Raw genomic sequence first — 14,620 nt, forward strand, 5'->3', positions numbered from 1 at the left:
ATGTATTCGATGGACCCAACGATGTTGGCTTCGATGCCCAACTAAGAGGCACAGCTGGCGTTGAGGGTGGATCCGTCAGCGTCTGAACGGTGGGACGCCTCCTCGGATCCTTTGAGCCTGTGGCATACCAGAGGGATCTGGTTCAGCATTAATGGTCAAGTCCATACCTCTTTTAAGCTGTTGGAGCTAATAGGGCGTCGCTACCTTATCTATTAGAAGTCGAAAGGGAAAAGGCGTTGAAGGTGGTTCTACCATGGAGGAACAACTTCCCGTAGAGGTTTCAGGTACTTCATGTGACTCCGAATGGCAGGAAGGATGGGAGTGTTGCGAAGCAGGAGAGCCATGCTTTGATTTTTTGTTTCTTATGTATCTTTTTTGACTTAGTTGAGAGTCCTGTCTCTCGATCAACCTCTAGGAGAACAAGACAGTCTTCTGGACCTCAACAAAGATCGTCTCGTCGTTGACATCAAGCAAAATGAGAGTTCAACTTCCTTAGCTCCGCCACAGCTTATTTTGTTTCCCAATCTCAGAATGCCTTCTGTCGTAGTGTGAATCAAGAATCCATAAACAGACATTTAGTGCATCTGTAACTGACATCTCTCAGTTACAAGTCATACAAAGTTTAACCTTTGAATAACAGTTAAAGCTTCGGAGAAACAAGTGGATGCTAGCGCAAGCAGGTGGCATGTGTAGGTGTGTGTATATATATATATATATATATATATATATATATATCCTCCTACTTGACAGCTCACTTTCGCTGCGTATTTCGGCGCCTCTACAGCGGTGCAGACTCCACAACTTCCAAAACCTTCATCAACAGAAGAAACGGAGCGCACTCACGGATAAAGGTTTACAGCTTTAATCCAATTTTTCCTTTTTCCCAGGCATAATTCCACCAAACAACCAACGTGTTTCGGTCTCCCTGAGACCTTGGTCATGGTTGATTTTCGCGGTTTCCTGACAGTCATTTAATTCAAATGCCTAATCATGTGACTTCCTGTTTTTTCACTACAAGGCATTGTCGGACCTGTAGTTTTACATAAAAACCATGAATAGCATTCCGCAATTTATCATATCGCATTTGCTTGATTACTATTTACATAATTTAACAGATAAGTTAAACTCATTGTTCCTCATTTCAAATACATTGTGTCAATTCTAGATGACCCTTAACATTTTCCGCCCAGTCGTTCACATTGCCATTTGTAAACTGCTTAATCATAATCCTCCAGTGGGTAAATTAGAACAACCTTTGGTGGTATTTAATCTTACTCAGTTTGCTGGCAATTATTTTACATAGCATTACTATGCTTACTGCCTGGGCTTCAACACCTTTATCTCCCTCCAGCACGGGAGTGAATAAGTGAAACTGATAATAAGCAATGGTGGGAATAGAGACAATACTTTAACAGAGCGTAAACGCTGTCGAGAGGAACATGGACAGGTTCAGCTTTGCCCAGGAGTGTTTACATTGTTGAGACAAGTGATCCATTGAGCCCTCAAGCATACGTAATCAAATACAGGAATGCTCACACACTAAACAAAATTCTTGCTGCACAACTTTTTTATTGGAAAACACAATAAGAGTTCAAAGCCACCAGACACACGGTTGCACACCATTTCTGTCATTTAACAGTAAGGGAATCATTCTCGCCAGCTAAAAAGATATAGGAAGGAACATCAAGCAAGCCATGTATTTGGATCAACTTTTAAAGTAGTCTTCTCCCTTCCCTGTAGGCTACCAAGCATTTGGTTTTTATAAAAAAGTAGCAAATAATACTATTGTCAAAACTCCCACTGTTTTAACACATTCACAGATAGGGGAGTCTTGTGCACAGCATTTGTGGTGTGTAACCCATTATGGTTTCGCACAAGCAGAATGTTGATCAGGTCGTATGTAAAGCTGTCCCCGCTATAATTCGATAATATAATCAAACTACATTCATTGATTAATAATTTGCTATCATGTGGACCACTGAGATCAAACGGTGAGAAAATACTATTTTAAAGAAAGTCCTTTGCATCCAATGAAATGCGCTAGTCTGCCAACTCTTTGCTATGAGAGATTTTAGCATCACCTTATAGCCATTTTACAGTACATCAAAACACAACTTAAGACAAATAGAAACCTCACAAAACAGCTTTGGGTGTGGGTGAGTTTGTTTGACCAATCTCAAACCAACATTTTTTTTTTCCATTGCTCCATTAAAGAGAAAATGAGCAAACTGGCATTTTTCAACTGAAATAGCCCTAAAAAAATGATCTTCTCACCTAAGGTATTATTCTTTTTAGAAGCACGCATTCATTTTAAGAGCACTTTCTTCATCTGCAATGCAAACTTTGCCATAACATACTTGTTCCCATCTGTGTTGCTTTTCATATTTTTTTTTAAGGACTGATGGATGAATAAAGGTTGGCACCGTGACCGTCATGAATTGACAAGCAGTAATGCTAACTTTAACATGGAAGGAAACAGCTGCTGGATGGGACGGCGAACTTCGAAAGCCAACCATGAAAGGAAATTACATGAAAAATGCAACGGAATTTACGAGTTGTTTCTGGAATGAAGAGAACCAAACAGCAGTAAAGAAAACAAAGCAGATGTATTACTAATGAACGATTGTCAACAGAGTTTATTTTTTATTTTCACTATTGACGTTACTCTGTCCTTCATACACTTACCTGAGCTTCGCTGTTACTACTGCAAAGCACGCTTCTATTTCCTGTGGTGTAATTTTACTCTAATCGTTAGGAGGCCAAGAAACTGGTTGTTTATGATAAGTAGGAGGAAAGGTGAGCTCTACTCACATACAAAAGGTACTTTGTAAGATGTATTTTATTTTTCACGTTCTAATAGCTTAATAATTAAAGAAATTCTGACCATATCTAGCCAATAAATAGAAAGCGTAACGCCAAGGTCACAAAGAGGGTCAGTGCAATTGGCTGGATGTGCACCCATGAGATCTTGTATAGAACAAGTCAGTACGAAGAACACGTAAACATAAACAAAACAAAATTCTACTTAAAACTAGCAAATTACATGTTTATTTCAACATTGCAAACACATAATGAGTTATGCTTTGAGACACTGTGTGTAGCGGGATCTGGAGATACAAGTTACAATACTTTGGGTGATGACTAGGAACTCCCCAAGTGCATTTTCAATCGCTATGTATGACCCTCTACTTTTGTCCATCAACCAAGGACCATCTCAACCACTCCTGGAACCTGATGAGCCCACTTTGATTCTTGACTCAGCTAAACATCCTTACAAAGTCGCACAGGACTTTTCAGTAGGGTTTTGAGTGCCATCCAACAGAAATGAAAGGTAAGAAATGCCAAAACTGTTAGTATGCAATTGCCAAGCCTGAAACCTCAAACACAGGAAGCCGCTACTCAGACAGTGCTTAGTGCTACTATTTTATATAGACTAGTAGGAAACATTGCACCATTTAGCATCCTACCCCACCAATAAGGCATAGAAAAACTGGAATTATATTGTGTTGTGAAAATATCAAACAAACAAGCAAGAACCAAATAATAAATTATATGTAAAAAACGTTACATTAGCCATATTAAGAATACCACTTATTTTATCATACAGTATAAACACATCTTCCAGCTAAACAAGATAAAGTATTGGCCCTAGATCAGAGTATGCTTCAAAACAATCAGCAACACGAAATCCTTTGTTTGTGACCAGAGACCAATAAGTAGCAAACGTGCAAGTTCTTGGGGGGAAATACTAATCCCAGTTAGAATAAAGGTCTGTTGGAAAATGATACTGTCTGTACATACAGTGAAAACGTCTGCCATACAAACAAGGCACACTCCACAATTCAGTTTTAAGACAAACAAAAAGTTTTAAGAAACAACTTTTACTCACATAAATTAGCCCCTAGGGCTAAGGAAGCAAAGATCTAGATTCAGATGGAAGATTGACATGCAACATTGTAATATCAACTAAGGGAGCTTACTACTGGCACTAAGAGGCAAATCTATTCTGTACACTGATCTTCGATAGGACACTAGTTCACTCGTAGGGCCCAAGATTCTTCTTAGAGCCATACTGCCAAAGTGAGTTTAAGGATCCAAGGAGAATTAAAGAACATCTCCATTTACGGCTAGGTAAAGCATTCTTCAAGAACGGCTCAAATTGAAAACATGGACTTTAACAAGAACACCCAAGGGGTACTGGAATATTTGGAAGTTTGCCACATTGATTTGTTTGGTTCATCCAAAAATTAAGGGGGTGCTAATCAAAGGGCAGGGACCATTTTTGTACACAGCTAGGATACCAAAGAGCAAAAAAAATAAAGTAATTTCCTCCAATAGTGAATAAGTAGTAAAATAGGACGTCACTTCAAGGAAGTACACTGCTCACCAGTGTCTCAACCACTTTACCACAACTCGGTAAACATTATTCTTATTCATGACTGCTGATAAGCAGCTAGAGAAGACTGTCTGTTCCTTCATTCCGTGTGGTGTGTTTCCTAGCGTACAGCATTTTGGAAGACAGAATTACAACTTTGAGACACTGACAGACGGGAGACATTTTCAAGCCAGTCCACCAAACCTTTGTGGTTTAGCGTCTACATTAGCTCTAAAAACTATTTTCAATGTATGGTGAGTGGCATTATAAGATGGAAGCTGTGGTGTAATGAAACTGGTCTTATGAAGGGTTTTATATTTTGTATTTCCTCTCAATAACAGCATAAATAAAAGATTGCTTGGAGAGTTGTTAGGAATCAGACTCCAAAACAAAAAAGAGCGAGGTAGGAGCAGAATAACTTGGTTGGGTAAACAACTGCCTCGTGGCACTGGTGGCCTATAGCTGTGCAAGAGCAGTAACCATGGCTACCAGATAACATAAAAATGGCCTTTAATAATTTGTGGAATCTTTAAAAAAAAACGAAGGTAATTCTGCCTTTCATGCTTTCTTTCATATCACTAAATGGTACGAAAACACACTCATGTTGGTTTGCTGCAGTTCTTACTGCAACTAACAAGAAGAAGTAACAATATAGACAGCGTGAATTAAAGGCCTTCACCTCCGGGAGCTGGAAATTACCCATTGTCAAAAATAACAGTAAACAAATGTTAGCCGTATCCAAACAAAGACGTGACTAGATGGTGGGACTTGCAAACAGTAAAAAAAGTTTTTTAAAGAATGCCACATGAAGCACTTTATCGATACAGCAGTAGTTTTTTCAGTCGCTTTTTGTCACCAACTATAAAGAAGTGTGAAGGCGCCTGTTTTTCAACACACAACATAAAGAGGATTTTGTATTAAGGCACCAGCGTTCTGTTGCTGGAAAGCGACACAGAAAGTGTCGTTTTTTTGCCAAGTCTCTAAGCATGAAACAATGACAGAGTATGTAACCAGACAGAAGAACAAAGTGAATTCATACTGGCTGTCACAAGTAAACCTATTTGAACCAAAAAGTACACATGTACTTGATTTAGAACTAGATAAGACAACAAGCCCGTTTTGTGGCTCTGAGGAGGAAAATTGGTCCAGAGGATTTCATCGGGTCATGTTTTTTTCTAAATGGAAGGTGCTCCTTTAACCAAGTAGCGAAGACCTTTGAAGACGAAGAGACTTGAATTAAAAATCAAAAGAGGGAAATATTGTCCTTCTTCTCCTAAAACAACTTTACTTTTACTGACTAGTAAGTACCTCTGTTCTACCAAAGCCTGTCCAATATCTTCTTCTAGTACCTAACCCACTATAAATTGTTCACTACAAGTTACCGCTGTGCAGGTACTCTCTCTATCCTAACATAGGGACTGAGGCTGCTGCAGGTACAATCAAGTCGTGGGATTAAAAATCTAGCCCGCTTAAATGGCAATGCACGGTGGCCCTGCTCAGTGAGAGATATATCAGCCATAAAACATTTTAGGGTGATTCAGGAAAGCTATAAGGATGTCTAGCAGGGGAAAAGGGGAATGCAGGAGTTACAATTTGCCAAACCCCTAACACGTTCAAACTTTAATCACGTTGATAGTACAGAAGCTTATTGTTTCCAATAAAGGCCAAGAGGCACCATAATAAAACACTGTAGAACCAGTTATGCATACTATCTAGGGATAAAAACTGAATTGATGCAGCCCTAAAACACATATTAACACAGAAGAGTTAGTCCCACTTCTGACTTACTCCATTTACCTGGGCACTCAAAAGTTCATGTTCTGTGACTCCACCAGAGTTGTCAAATTGTTCGGTGATTGTTCATACTGAGAGAAGCGTATGGTGTGGTTGGGTGACAGACATGCTACATTGTCTGTAATAGGCTCCAAAAGATGCATAAGTCCACATGCTGCAGTCATTCGGAAGTCTTAGCACAAGACGCGAGCTTTGATGTGAAAGGCATTTTTGTTTGCACAGAGTTCCAGCTATTGAAACTGTGGCCATGGTTGGCATAATTCAACCCATAGAATGACCCATTGTTCCTGTCTCTTCTGATAAATCAAACACTTATTGTGAAGCACATTCAATATGACCCTTCCCTTCACCAGCAGAAAAAGTCCTGACTGAAATATGATCGCCCTTCTCTTACCAAAGGGGATGTTTGGACCCGTGCCTCTAACATACCGACAAATGGAAAAGGGTGGCCAGCTCCGAGATGTGCGATAAATGTTTATGCCCGACACCCAAACTGAGAAAAGGTGCTCCATGGAACTGCCACTAGTATAAGTCCATAACCTGTTACAGTTTAGTACACATTTACTGTGCGTTTGTGCTCTTTCACACCACTGGAAAGTTCCAGCGTACAATCATTTCACAACAGTAACAGCATCAATGAAAGAGAATTGATGGGCCAACAGAAATATTAAAGACCATAATAACAACTAAGAAACACAATGAGAAATACTTCTATATCAGGCTTCTTGCCAACCCAGAAGCCACAAATCTCCCTTCTTTCAAAACCTAAACACCCGAATTTCCACATGTCCTCTCAGGACAGATTTCACTTGATCCATTAAAAAAAATATATATATATATTAATATCACGAGTTTTTCAGATACTTCCTTCACTGTCCCCTAAATTCCTGGTTCCCTTGACACAAGGTAAACTTAAAAATCTACTGCAGCATTTCCAGTCGTGACCGGAGAGGGGATTCCGTCCTGACTGGACTCCCAGTCGCCATAGGAAAAAAAAATCCCTTTCTCTAGAGAGGAACAGAGAGATAATTCTTTCTCCAGGGAAAAACAGAACAAAACACGCCTGGATCCATCCATGGTGTGTCACGTGAAAACTCCTGGAGTTTGTTTTAGGTTCTGATAGCCTCAATCAAAAATCAAGGCCTGGTCCTGAGGCTTGTTCACCATCACAGGGTTCCTTGGCTACTGGAGCCTAGCTTGTACCAACAGAGCTTCTCTCCAGCCAGGTCCAGATCACGCAGCCTGATGACCACCTCCCCGAGCAGTATGTTCTCCCAGAAACCTTCTTCGCTCAGGACACTCAAGCGGATCTCCCTCTGATGGAGGTCTCCTTTTAGAATGCCATCATACACCAGCTGCAATGGAGAAACAGAAATACAAGGAAAGAGGAGCATGAAAAAGAGCAATGGATATGGAAATCGAGCAAAAAGGAGATCGAGAGAGGTGCGAGACATGTCAAGTCACACTAGGTCCCTGCCAATGTCTAATAGAGACCATTTCACTCTATTCCTAGATATAGCATAGTTCATCTTATGATCCAGAACGTCATTCATGAAAACATTTCACTCATTCCTCAGATGCCACTGTATACGCCAGAATGATAGCCTTTGACTGGCAGACGAGGGATCAGTCCTTTTCCAAAGCCCAAAACCTAAATCTAGTCATATAGCTTTTAAAAAGCAGGGTTCTGGGATTCAGTACTTGTGTTGAATCTGAAGATCCTGCAATTTATGGTTCTTCTACACAACTTGCCATAGGTCTTCAGGTACTGTGAACTTCAAACTGAAACACCTTCCAGATTCAGCCACTTCTGGTGACCTCTATGTACCCCGGCCTTCCAAGTAATACTCTGAGGGCTCATGCTGGAGGATTAGTTGCATCTGAGGCTCGGATCAGTGGCAGCTCCTCAACGACTGGCACTGGTAGCATATTCCCACCATAGTCACTACTGGTCTTATTCTGTCACTTGCTTATTTTGAAATCTGTTGTAGAATCTGCATTCGTACATCTGACCGCTAATAAAATGTTAACCATTTCCCACTGCATTAGAATATTGTCAACTTTTGAGCCTTAAGTACTTCCTGAACAACTTCCATCTTTGAACCCAGCCTTTACATTCAAGTAAACATGCACTAAAGCATCGTACAGTAATACTACCTGGTTGTTTTTCAGTATTTAGATTTGTATGGCATTTTCCTATAGCTGCCTGATTTCACAACTTTTTTGCAGTACTCAACTGGAATGGCCCTTTCAAACTAAATTCTAAACTACTAAAGTGGGCAAAACACTTTTATGCAGTATTAAATTTTCTGCTAACTCCTAGTTTTGGCTTTTGATCTTTGCTCTGTCTTGTTATTTTCTATATTACACTATCTTTGCTTCTTTTCTGATCTTTGCTGTCACACCTAGTCTGCCGCCTCTAGCTTGGAATGATCTTTTGCCTCTAGTAACTACATCACTTCCATTTTAGTTTTCCCAGCCGATGTTTCTACATAGATCTAACATGCACTGCTCACCTGTCTTGCAACCGTACCACGTGTATTCCATTGACCCTGTTCCATGCAGTTGCTGCTGCACATTATTCGTGCATAGTACTTTAAACTGGGATCTCTAATCTCTGGTAAAACTGACAGATATACGGACAGCACATGTTGGATAGGTGGTTGAAAATGGACAGTGGTTAGACAAGTGATTTGAAGTAAGGTCTCCTGGTTACTTATTTACAGACAATTACATTTTTACCTTGAAATCAGAAACAGAATTTGTTGGCCTTTTTTAAACAAATTCAGACAGTACTATACTCGGGTAACCAAGCACATGTATGGGTTGAGCTGACTTATTTTACAAACACTTCAATGAATGAATTTCCTGCCCGTCCGCGCTGCTGACACGTCCCATAGAACCAGTGTTAACTGTTACGGCTCCACTTTGGCTGTCGCTTTCCTACCTTATCGGGTTGCAATTACTATGGTGTTCGCAATGGGACGCCTACTTGGTCCAGATTCATTATAGGTGTAGCGGTCTTATTTAGTACACCGGGTCTATCCCTTATCAGGGGGTGCAACTCGTCTTCCCATCAGGCCTTGATGTGACATATGTGCATGAATACCTTGCATATGATTCAGAATGAACCTGTATAATATATATAGTGGCAGAGCTGGACATTATCAAAGTGGGACTTATTTTATCTACTCATTGAGTGATCGTTACCTCTTTTTAAAACAGCGCTACTACCTAATACAATATTCTATTGGACGGGGGAAATCTCTCTTTAAGGGAATCCCAGAACCAAAATAAACTGTGTGGAGAGAGTTTGACTCCACCTATTCCTATTGCCCTGAAGAAGTCCCCCAAGGGGACGAAACACGTCGGCTGTTCTGTGTGTTGAACGCTGTGTTTCATCAACGTGAAATGAAAATGAAACAATAAAAGAGAAAGAAAAAAGAATAAATTCAAGAACTTTCTTTACTAGATATGGACGTTAAAATTATCCTTATTGATAAAGTTTTTTCTGAGTGGTGCATCTGTGCTTTGGTTTTGACTTCAATGAATGTTTTCCTATATCGGAAAACCCATTACATCTAAGTGCCTGGCTGTTCAGAAATACTTGTGAATTGGTAGTTATTTCCACCTACCCTGCCTGTGTGGAGTCTGGATCATGAGTGCCCATTTTTACTTTGCATTTGCTTGCTTGTAGCATTACTTCTTTCATCATCTCAAGGGTCAACCTATGCTTATTGGCATGAGCTGGCTCCTGTTAAGCAGACGTCCTGCACTGTAGCATGTAACTTCATAAAAAAACATATCAATCAGAGTATAAGCATTCTAAGTTTCCAATTAGCCAGCATCCTAACCCCAAACTTTCTTCTCTTTAACGCTACTCGTCTTAGCCACAGTTGTTTTATAACAACCGCAGTATTCCAGCACTCAAGGGTTATAGCAAGAGAGCCCCATCTTGTTCGTCACAAGGGTGCCATGCTGGAAGCTAAACCTACCATTTCATTGTATGTGGGGTTGCAGGTCTTGCGAGCCACCTTGGTTTTTCTTTTGGTAGTCTTCTGAGGATCTGGTAGCAGGTACATTTTCACATAAGGGTCCGGGTCGTTTCCATCCTGCATGGGTTGCTAAATATACATGTATATAATTACAGTCAATGACCAAGTCATATATAGAGGAGATACAATATAAACTGAGACAGGCTGAAAAGCAGAAGCAAAAAGAAATATGGTAAGGAGTTATGGCCTGAGAAAGATGTTTATATATCACGAGAGAGGGACACAGCGGAGGGGTCTATAGAGATGAACCACATAAGGAAAAGGAGGTGTGAAATGAAAAGAGTAAGACCAGTAAGTAAAATGACAGTTGAGGAAGGATGAGCGACTTATTTGTCACCATCTGATCAGCCACGTACCAGACCCCGGATGTGCATCACCATGATAAACAGTGTGCTGTTCTTGTAGGAGATTGAGAGCTTTACCTCCCCTCCGACGTTCCCAACTGGTTGGGGCCAGGCAGTGTCTGCAAAGAACAAGACAATGGAAACATAAACAGAACAGCCAGCGCTTTCTCATGAGGTGTGAGCCTTGTACACGCAAACCACCAGCACACTTAGAAGGGTGGACTTGTGTAGAAGTGTCTGTGCTGATGTGAGTGTGTTAATGTTAAATAATTATTTAGCATTTTTGCATAGTGCGAACCCAGCTTTTTTGGGCATCAGCTCACTTTATATGCCATAACTAAGAACCACAGGTGAGAAGAAATAGATAACACATGTATACCTGGGTTAAACAAGAACTGTAAGGCAATGTTTTCTAACGAGGTGAACTAATGGAAGTATCCAGCACAGACAGCAGGACATAGTAGGCAGCATGAACAAGTCTCTTGGATAAGAAAGTAATAGGTAAGGGTTGCATAAGAGTGGGAGGAGTGGTGCAGAGGCATAACAGAAGAAAAAAGGGGCTAGATAGGGCACAGACTCATTCACCCCTCACGGTGAAGACAGTCACAATCAATTTACATATAAAATCGCCTTGAGGAGCTAGATGAAGTACAAAGAGGATTGTTCATAGTATAAGGGTCAGAAGGGCGAAAAATGACTGAGGAAGATGTCCTGTTAGCCTGTGGTTCTGCCTGCATCTGTGGTTCCTGCGTGGGGCTTCGTATCCCAGAATGCCTGCGCCTGAAGTTAGCCTCTGGTTCTAGGTTGCAAATAGGGCGTACCAAACTGAGAAAAGAAGAATGGGTGTGCAGGAAGGCAAGCATGAGTGTTTTTGTGTCTGTAAGAAATGACGATTTGTAAGTGTACAGACAGATTTGGGTGCAAGTGCATTTAATAGGAGCACATCAGGAGAATGTGTATATGGAGTAGTGTTTGCAGTAGTATGTTCTGGAGGGTATGACTATAGAAGAAAAGGGTGTGTGCATGTGAAAGATGTCTCCACAGTTTAGGCTGGTGTGTTGGAGATTAGAGCTATGCAAAGGGTCTAGAGAACCTTCACTGTGTGACAAGCAGGGGATTCCTGTTGGAGCAGCTCTTTTTGTTTATCTCTATCATGGTTCTGCTTTCCTAAGAACAAATGCAACGTGCGAAAATCATCCCATGACCTATTTCATTTCTATTCTTCTTTTGCATCTGGCTCTTTCCTGTGAGCAGTTACTGAGCTGTGGGAGTTCAGCTCACAACAATACTCTGAGATCTCTTTCCCATATCCTGGTCGGGGAGTTCTATACTGTATAACATTCAGGAAAAAGCCAGAGCAAACAGCATGAAACTATCAAGCAAACAAGTTAAAAGTGCAACCACAGCTCACCCACTGTTGCTAGCTTGGCATGAGCAGCAAGGCGATTCCAAAAGGAAATGCAAGACGGTGTAATCAATGAAAATCAACAGGAAAAGGTTACAACTGAAACATGAAAAGAATGAAAAAATTGTCAAATGTTTCTTAGTCACCCACTGAAAGTCACAGGGACATAGGCACCTGTTGTGGAATATTCGTGAGTGCAAAAAGTTTACCTCAAGTCGGGGGTGGACTCAGTGAAGGATTTTATACTTAGAAAGAAATGTGTAGTCAGCGAAAAAACGGGCAGTGGCTAGAGGGACCAGGCTGCAGACTGTAATCAAACACGGCTGCAAGCAAGTTGGGTATGTCTTGTGAACGTCCTCGAACATTAAAAAACATCTAGTTCAGCACCAAAAGAGATAATGTTCTGAAAAAATCTGGTCAAAAATGTATGTGGTTGCCTGTAGAAGTTGTTTTTCTGTCGGTACTTCTACTGTGGGGACCTTGACATTTGTCTGTAGATCCAAACTCTCCAGTAGGACAAACTAAAGGGGTCAGCAAGGTCACCTTGACTTTGCAGAGAACTTTGGTCAACATGTGTAACTTTGCCATAACAAAGGTGAATACATCTAACAATCTATCCCGCAAAACCTGCCTTTGAGATAGGGTTGCGAGGGTGTGATAGTGCAAAAAAAACAACTAAGTTGTTTGGCGTGCTTAATGGACCAGGTATGGTCCACATCGTATATGACGGCCCTTTTGATGTTTAAAGAGTGTAGTACTTTTTCCGCTAGCAACTGTGCTCAGGGATGGTAAATCAATGGACTGATTAAAATTGAATGGCGAGAAATCTTTTGGCAAACAATGAGGATGAGTGTGTAGCAGGACTTGGTATTTGTGTACCTACATAATGGGTTTGACTGAAAGTCTAGATTTCACTTAATATTCAGAGAGGTGATACCCACGAGAAAACGACTTTTCAGGAACTGTAGTGGAGAGGCTCAAAGAGTGCCCACATAAGCCCAATGTGAAAAATATCATAATCCAAGGAAAGGACTGGGGACAGCCTAGAAGGGATTGCTCTTTTACTCTTCACACCTTCCATAAAAGACTTAATGAGAAGAATTTTGAAGATACACCGATGTTCTGTTTTGCAAGTAAGCGGCAATCACTGTTAGGTGTACCTGTATGGAAGTGCACGCCAGGCCCACCTTTAGAAGGTGTAGTAGGTATCAGACAATGTGTTGGACTATGACTGCTAAGGGTGCATTTTGAGATTAGTATAGTGCATGCTGGGAAAAGGAACTTGCTGGCCCATTAAAGGAGCAGTGCACATTTTCAACCATGTGCACTTTTAACCTGACAGATCTCTTTTCCTTCATTTTATTCTCTGTTATAGAGGGGTTTAAAAAAATACCTAGTGCTGCAGCACATTTTATGTAGTATGCGCTACAACGTGATTTATGTATTGAATAAAACAGGGAAATTCCACAAAGAAAAAAATCTGTAAAAGCTGATCAGTTCATACTATGGAGAGGGCTATGGAGGGAGCACTCCGCTCTCTACATGCAGTTCAAAACTTATAGGATGCTACATTGTTGAAATGAAGTGTTCCAAGGTACCTGCGCACTGGCAGGAATATTCTATGTTTATGACGTCAGTGAGGATATGTATGATACAAACCTAAGTTTCCAAGTAATGGGTTGGTTCCAGTTAATAACTCTAGGCAAATGTGCATAGCACCATCCGAGCCTCTGACTGGGGGAAGCACGTCGTCATCCTTCCCCTGACAGGTGGTCAGAAGGACATATGGAAGGTCACTGTTTGGTGGCAGAGGGGCCTCTTCCTTGAGCATCTCTGGCCTTGGAGCAGTCGTTGAGAGCCCTTGGAAGTACTGTCCCTGCTTGAACTACTACTGGCATTCTTTAAGGGACTGCTGTGACTAGTATGGTTGCCTTGGAGTGTCGGTCCCAGATTTAAGTGCTAGGCAGACTAGGCCATTGATACCGTTTTTTTCATGTTCATGCTGGGGTACATTCATGGATTTGGCTGTGTTCCGTTTCATCTGCTTGAGATCTGGATAGGTGGTGGACCTCAAAGGCAGGAATGTTAGACGCTGCTGAATCTCTGGTAAGCAGCCAAAATTCTAAACCAAGCATGACGACGCAGGAGGATGCTTGCGGTGATCTGCCTGGAGGCCATGTCTGCTGCCAATAAGGTATACCGAATGCTGGCATTTGGGATGATCTTCCACTCCTGCAAAATCACTTTTTCGGTCTCGCCTGACCCAGCGCATGCGCTGGTCTGGCGAGACTTATTGAGAGGGCTCCAAAAAGTGCTACCAGGCCAGCCTAGAGCCACAGTGCATGTGCGCGGGCGCCGCGCTCTACCGCCATTACTTTCACTTTAGCGGCCGCGTGGCCGCTTTGATATTTGATCGTGATCACTTTAGCGGCCGCATGGCTGCTTTGCATAGCCAATAGGTCTCGCTTTTGGGACCTTATAAGTATTTAGTTATGCAACTGTTGCATGGCTAAACACTTATAAGGTCCCAAAGGCGAGACCTATTGGCTATGCCAATGCTTGTTTCATTTTCCTGTGCAAATCAAAGTGATGTTGCAAGAGTGTTTCAAGCTCTTTTCATTAGTGCCTTTCACAGCATGCCAACGGG

General features: G+C 41.4%; 1 protein-coding gene across 1 annotated transcript in view; it reads right to left on the reverse strand.

Annotated features, from left to right (window-relative positions):
* Window positions 1-1,651: 1,651 nt before the first annotated feature.
* The window catches only part of PIK3C2B (phosphatidylinositol-4-phosphate 3-kinase catalytic subunit type 2 beta), a 692,267-nt gene continuing 679,298 nt past the window's right edge, over window positions 1,652-14,620 (reverse strand). Inside the window, exons 29-31 of the mRNA XM_085647698.1 lie at window positions 10,581-10,687; window positions 10,165-10,293; window positions 1,652-7,524 (exon numbers count right to left, since the gene is read on the reverse strand). Coding sequence (XP_085503824.1) covers window positions 7,336-7,524; window positions 10,165-10,293; window positions 10,581-10,687 — 425 coding nt within the window. The 3' untranslated portion in view covers window positions 1,652-7,335. The remainder of the gene's footprint in view (window positions 7,525-10,164; window positions 10,294-10,580; window positions 10,688-14,620) is intronic.

Source organism: Triturus cristatus, chromosome 1_1 (genome assembly GCF_964204655.1).
Source record: "Triturus cristatus chromosome 1_1, aTriCri1.1, whole genome shotgun sequence".
NCBI classification, from domain to species: domain Eukaryota; kingdom Metazoa; phylum Chordata; class Amphibia; order Caudata; family Salamandridae; genus Triturus; species Triturus cristatus.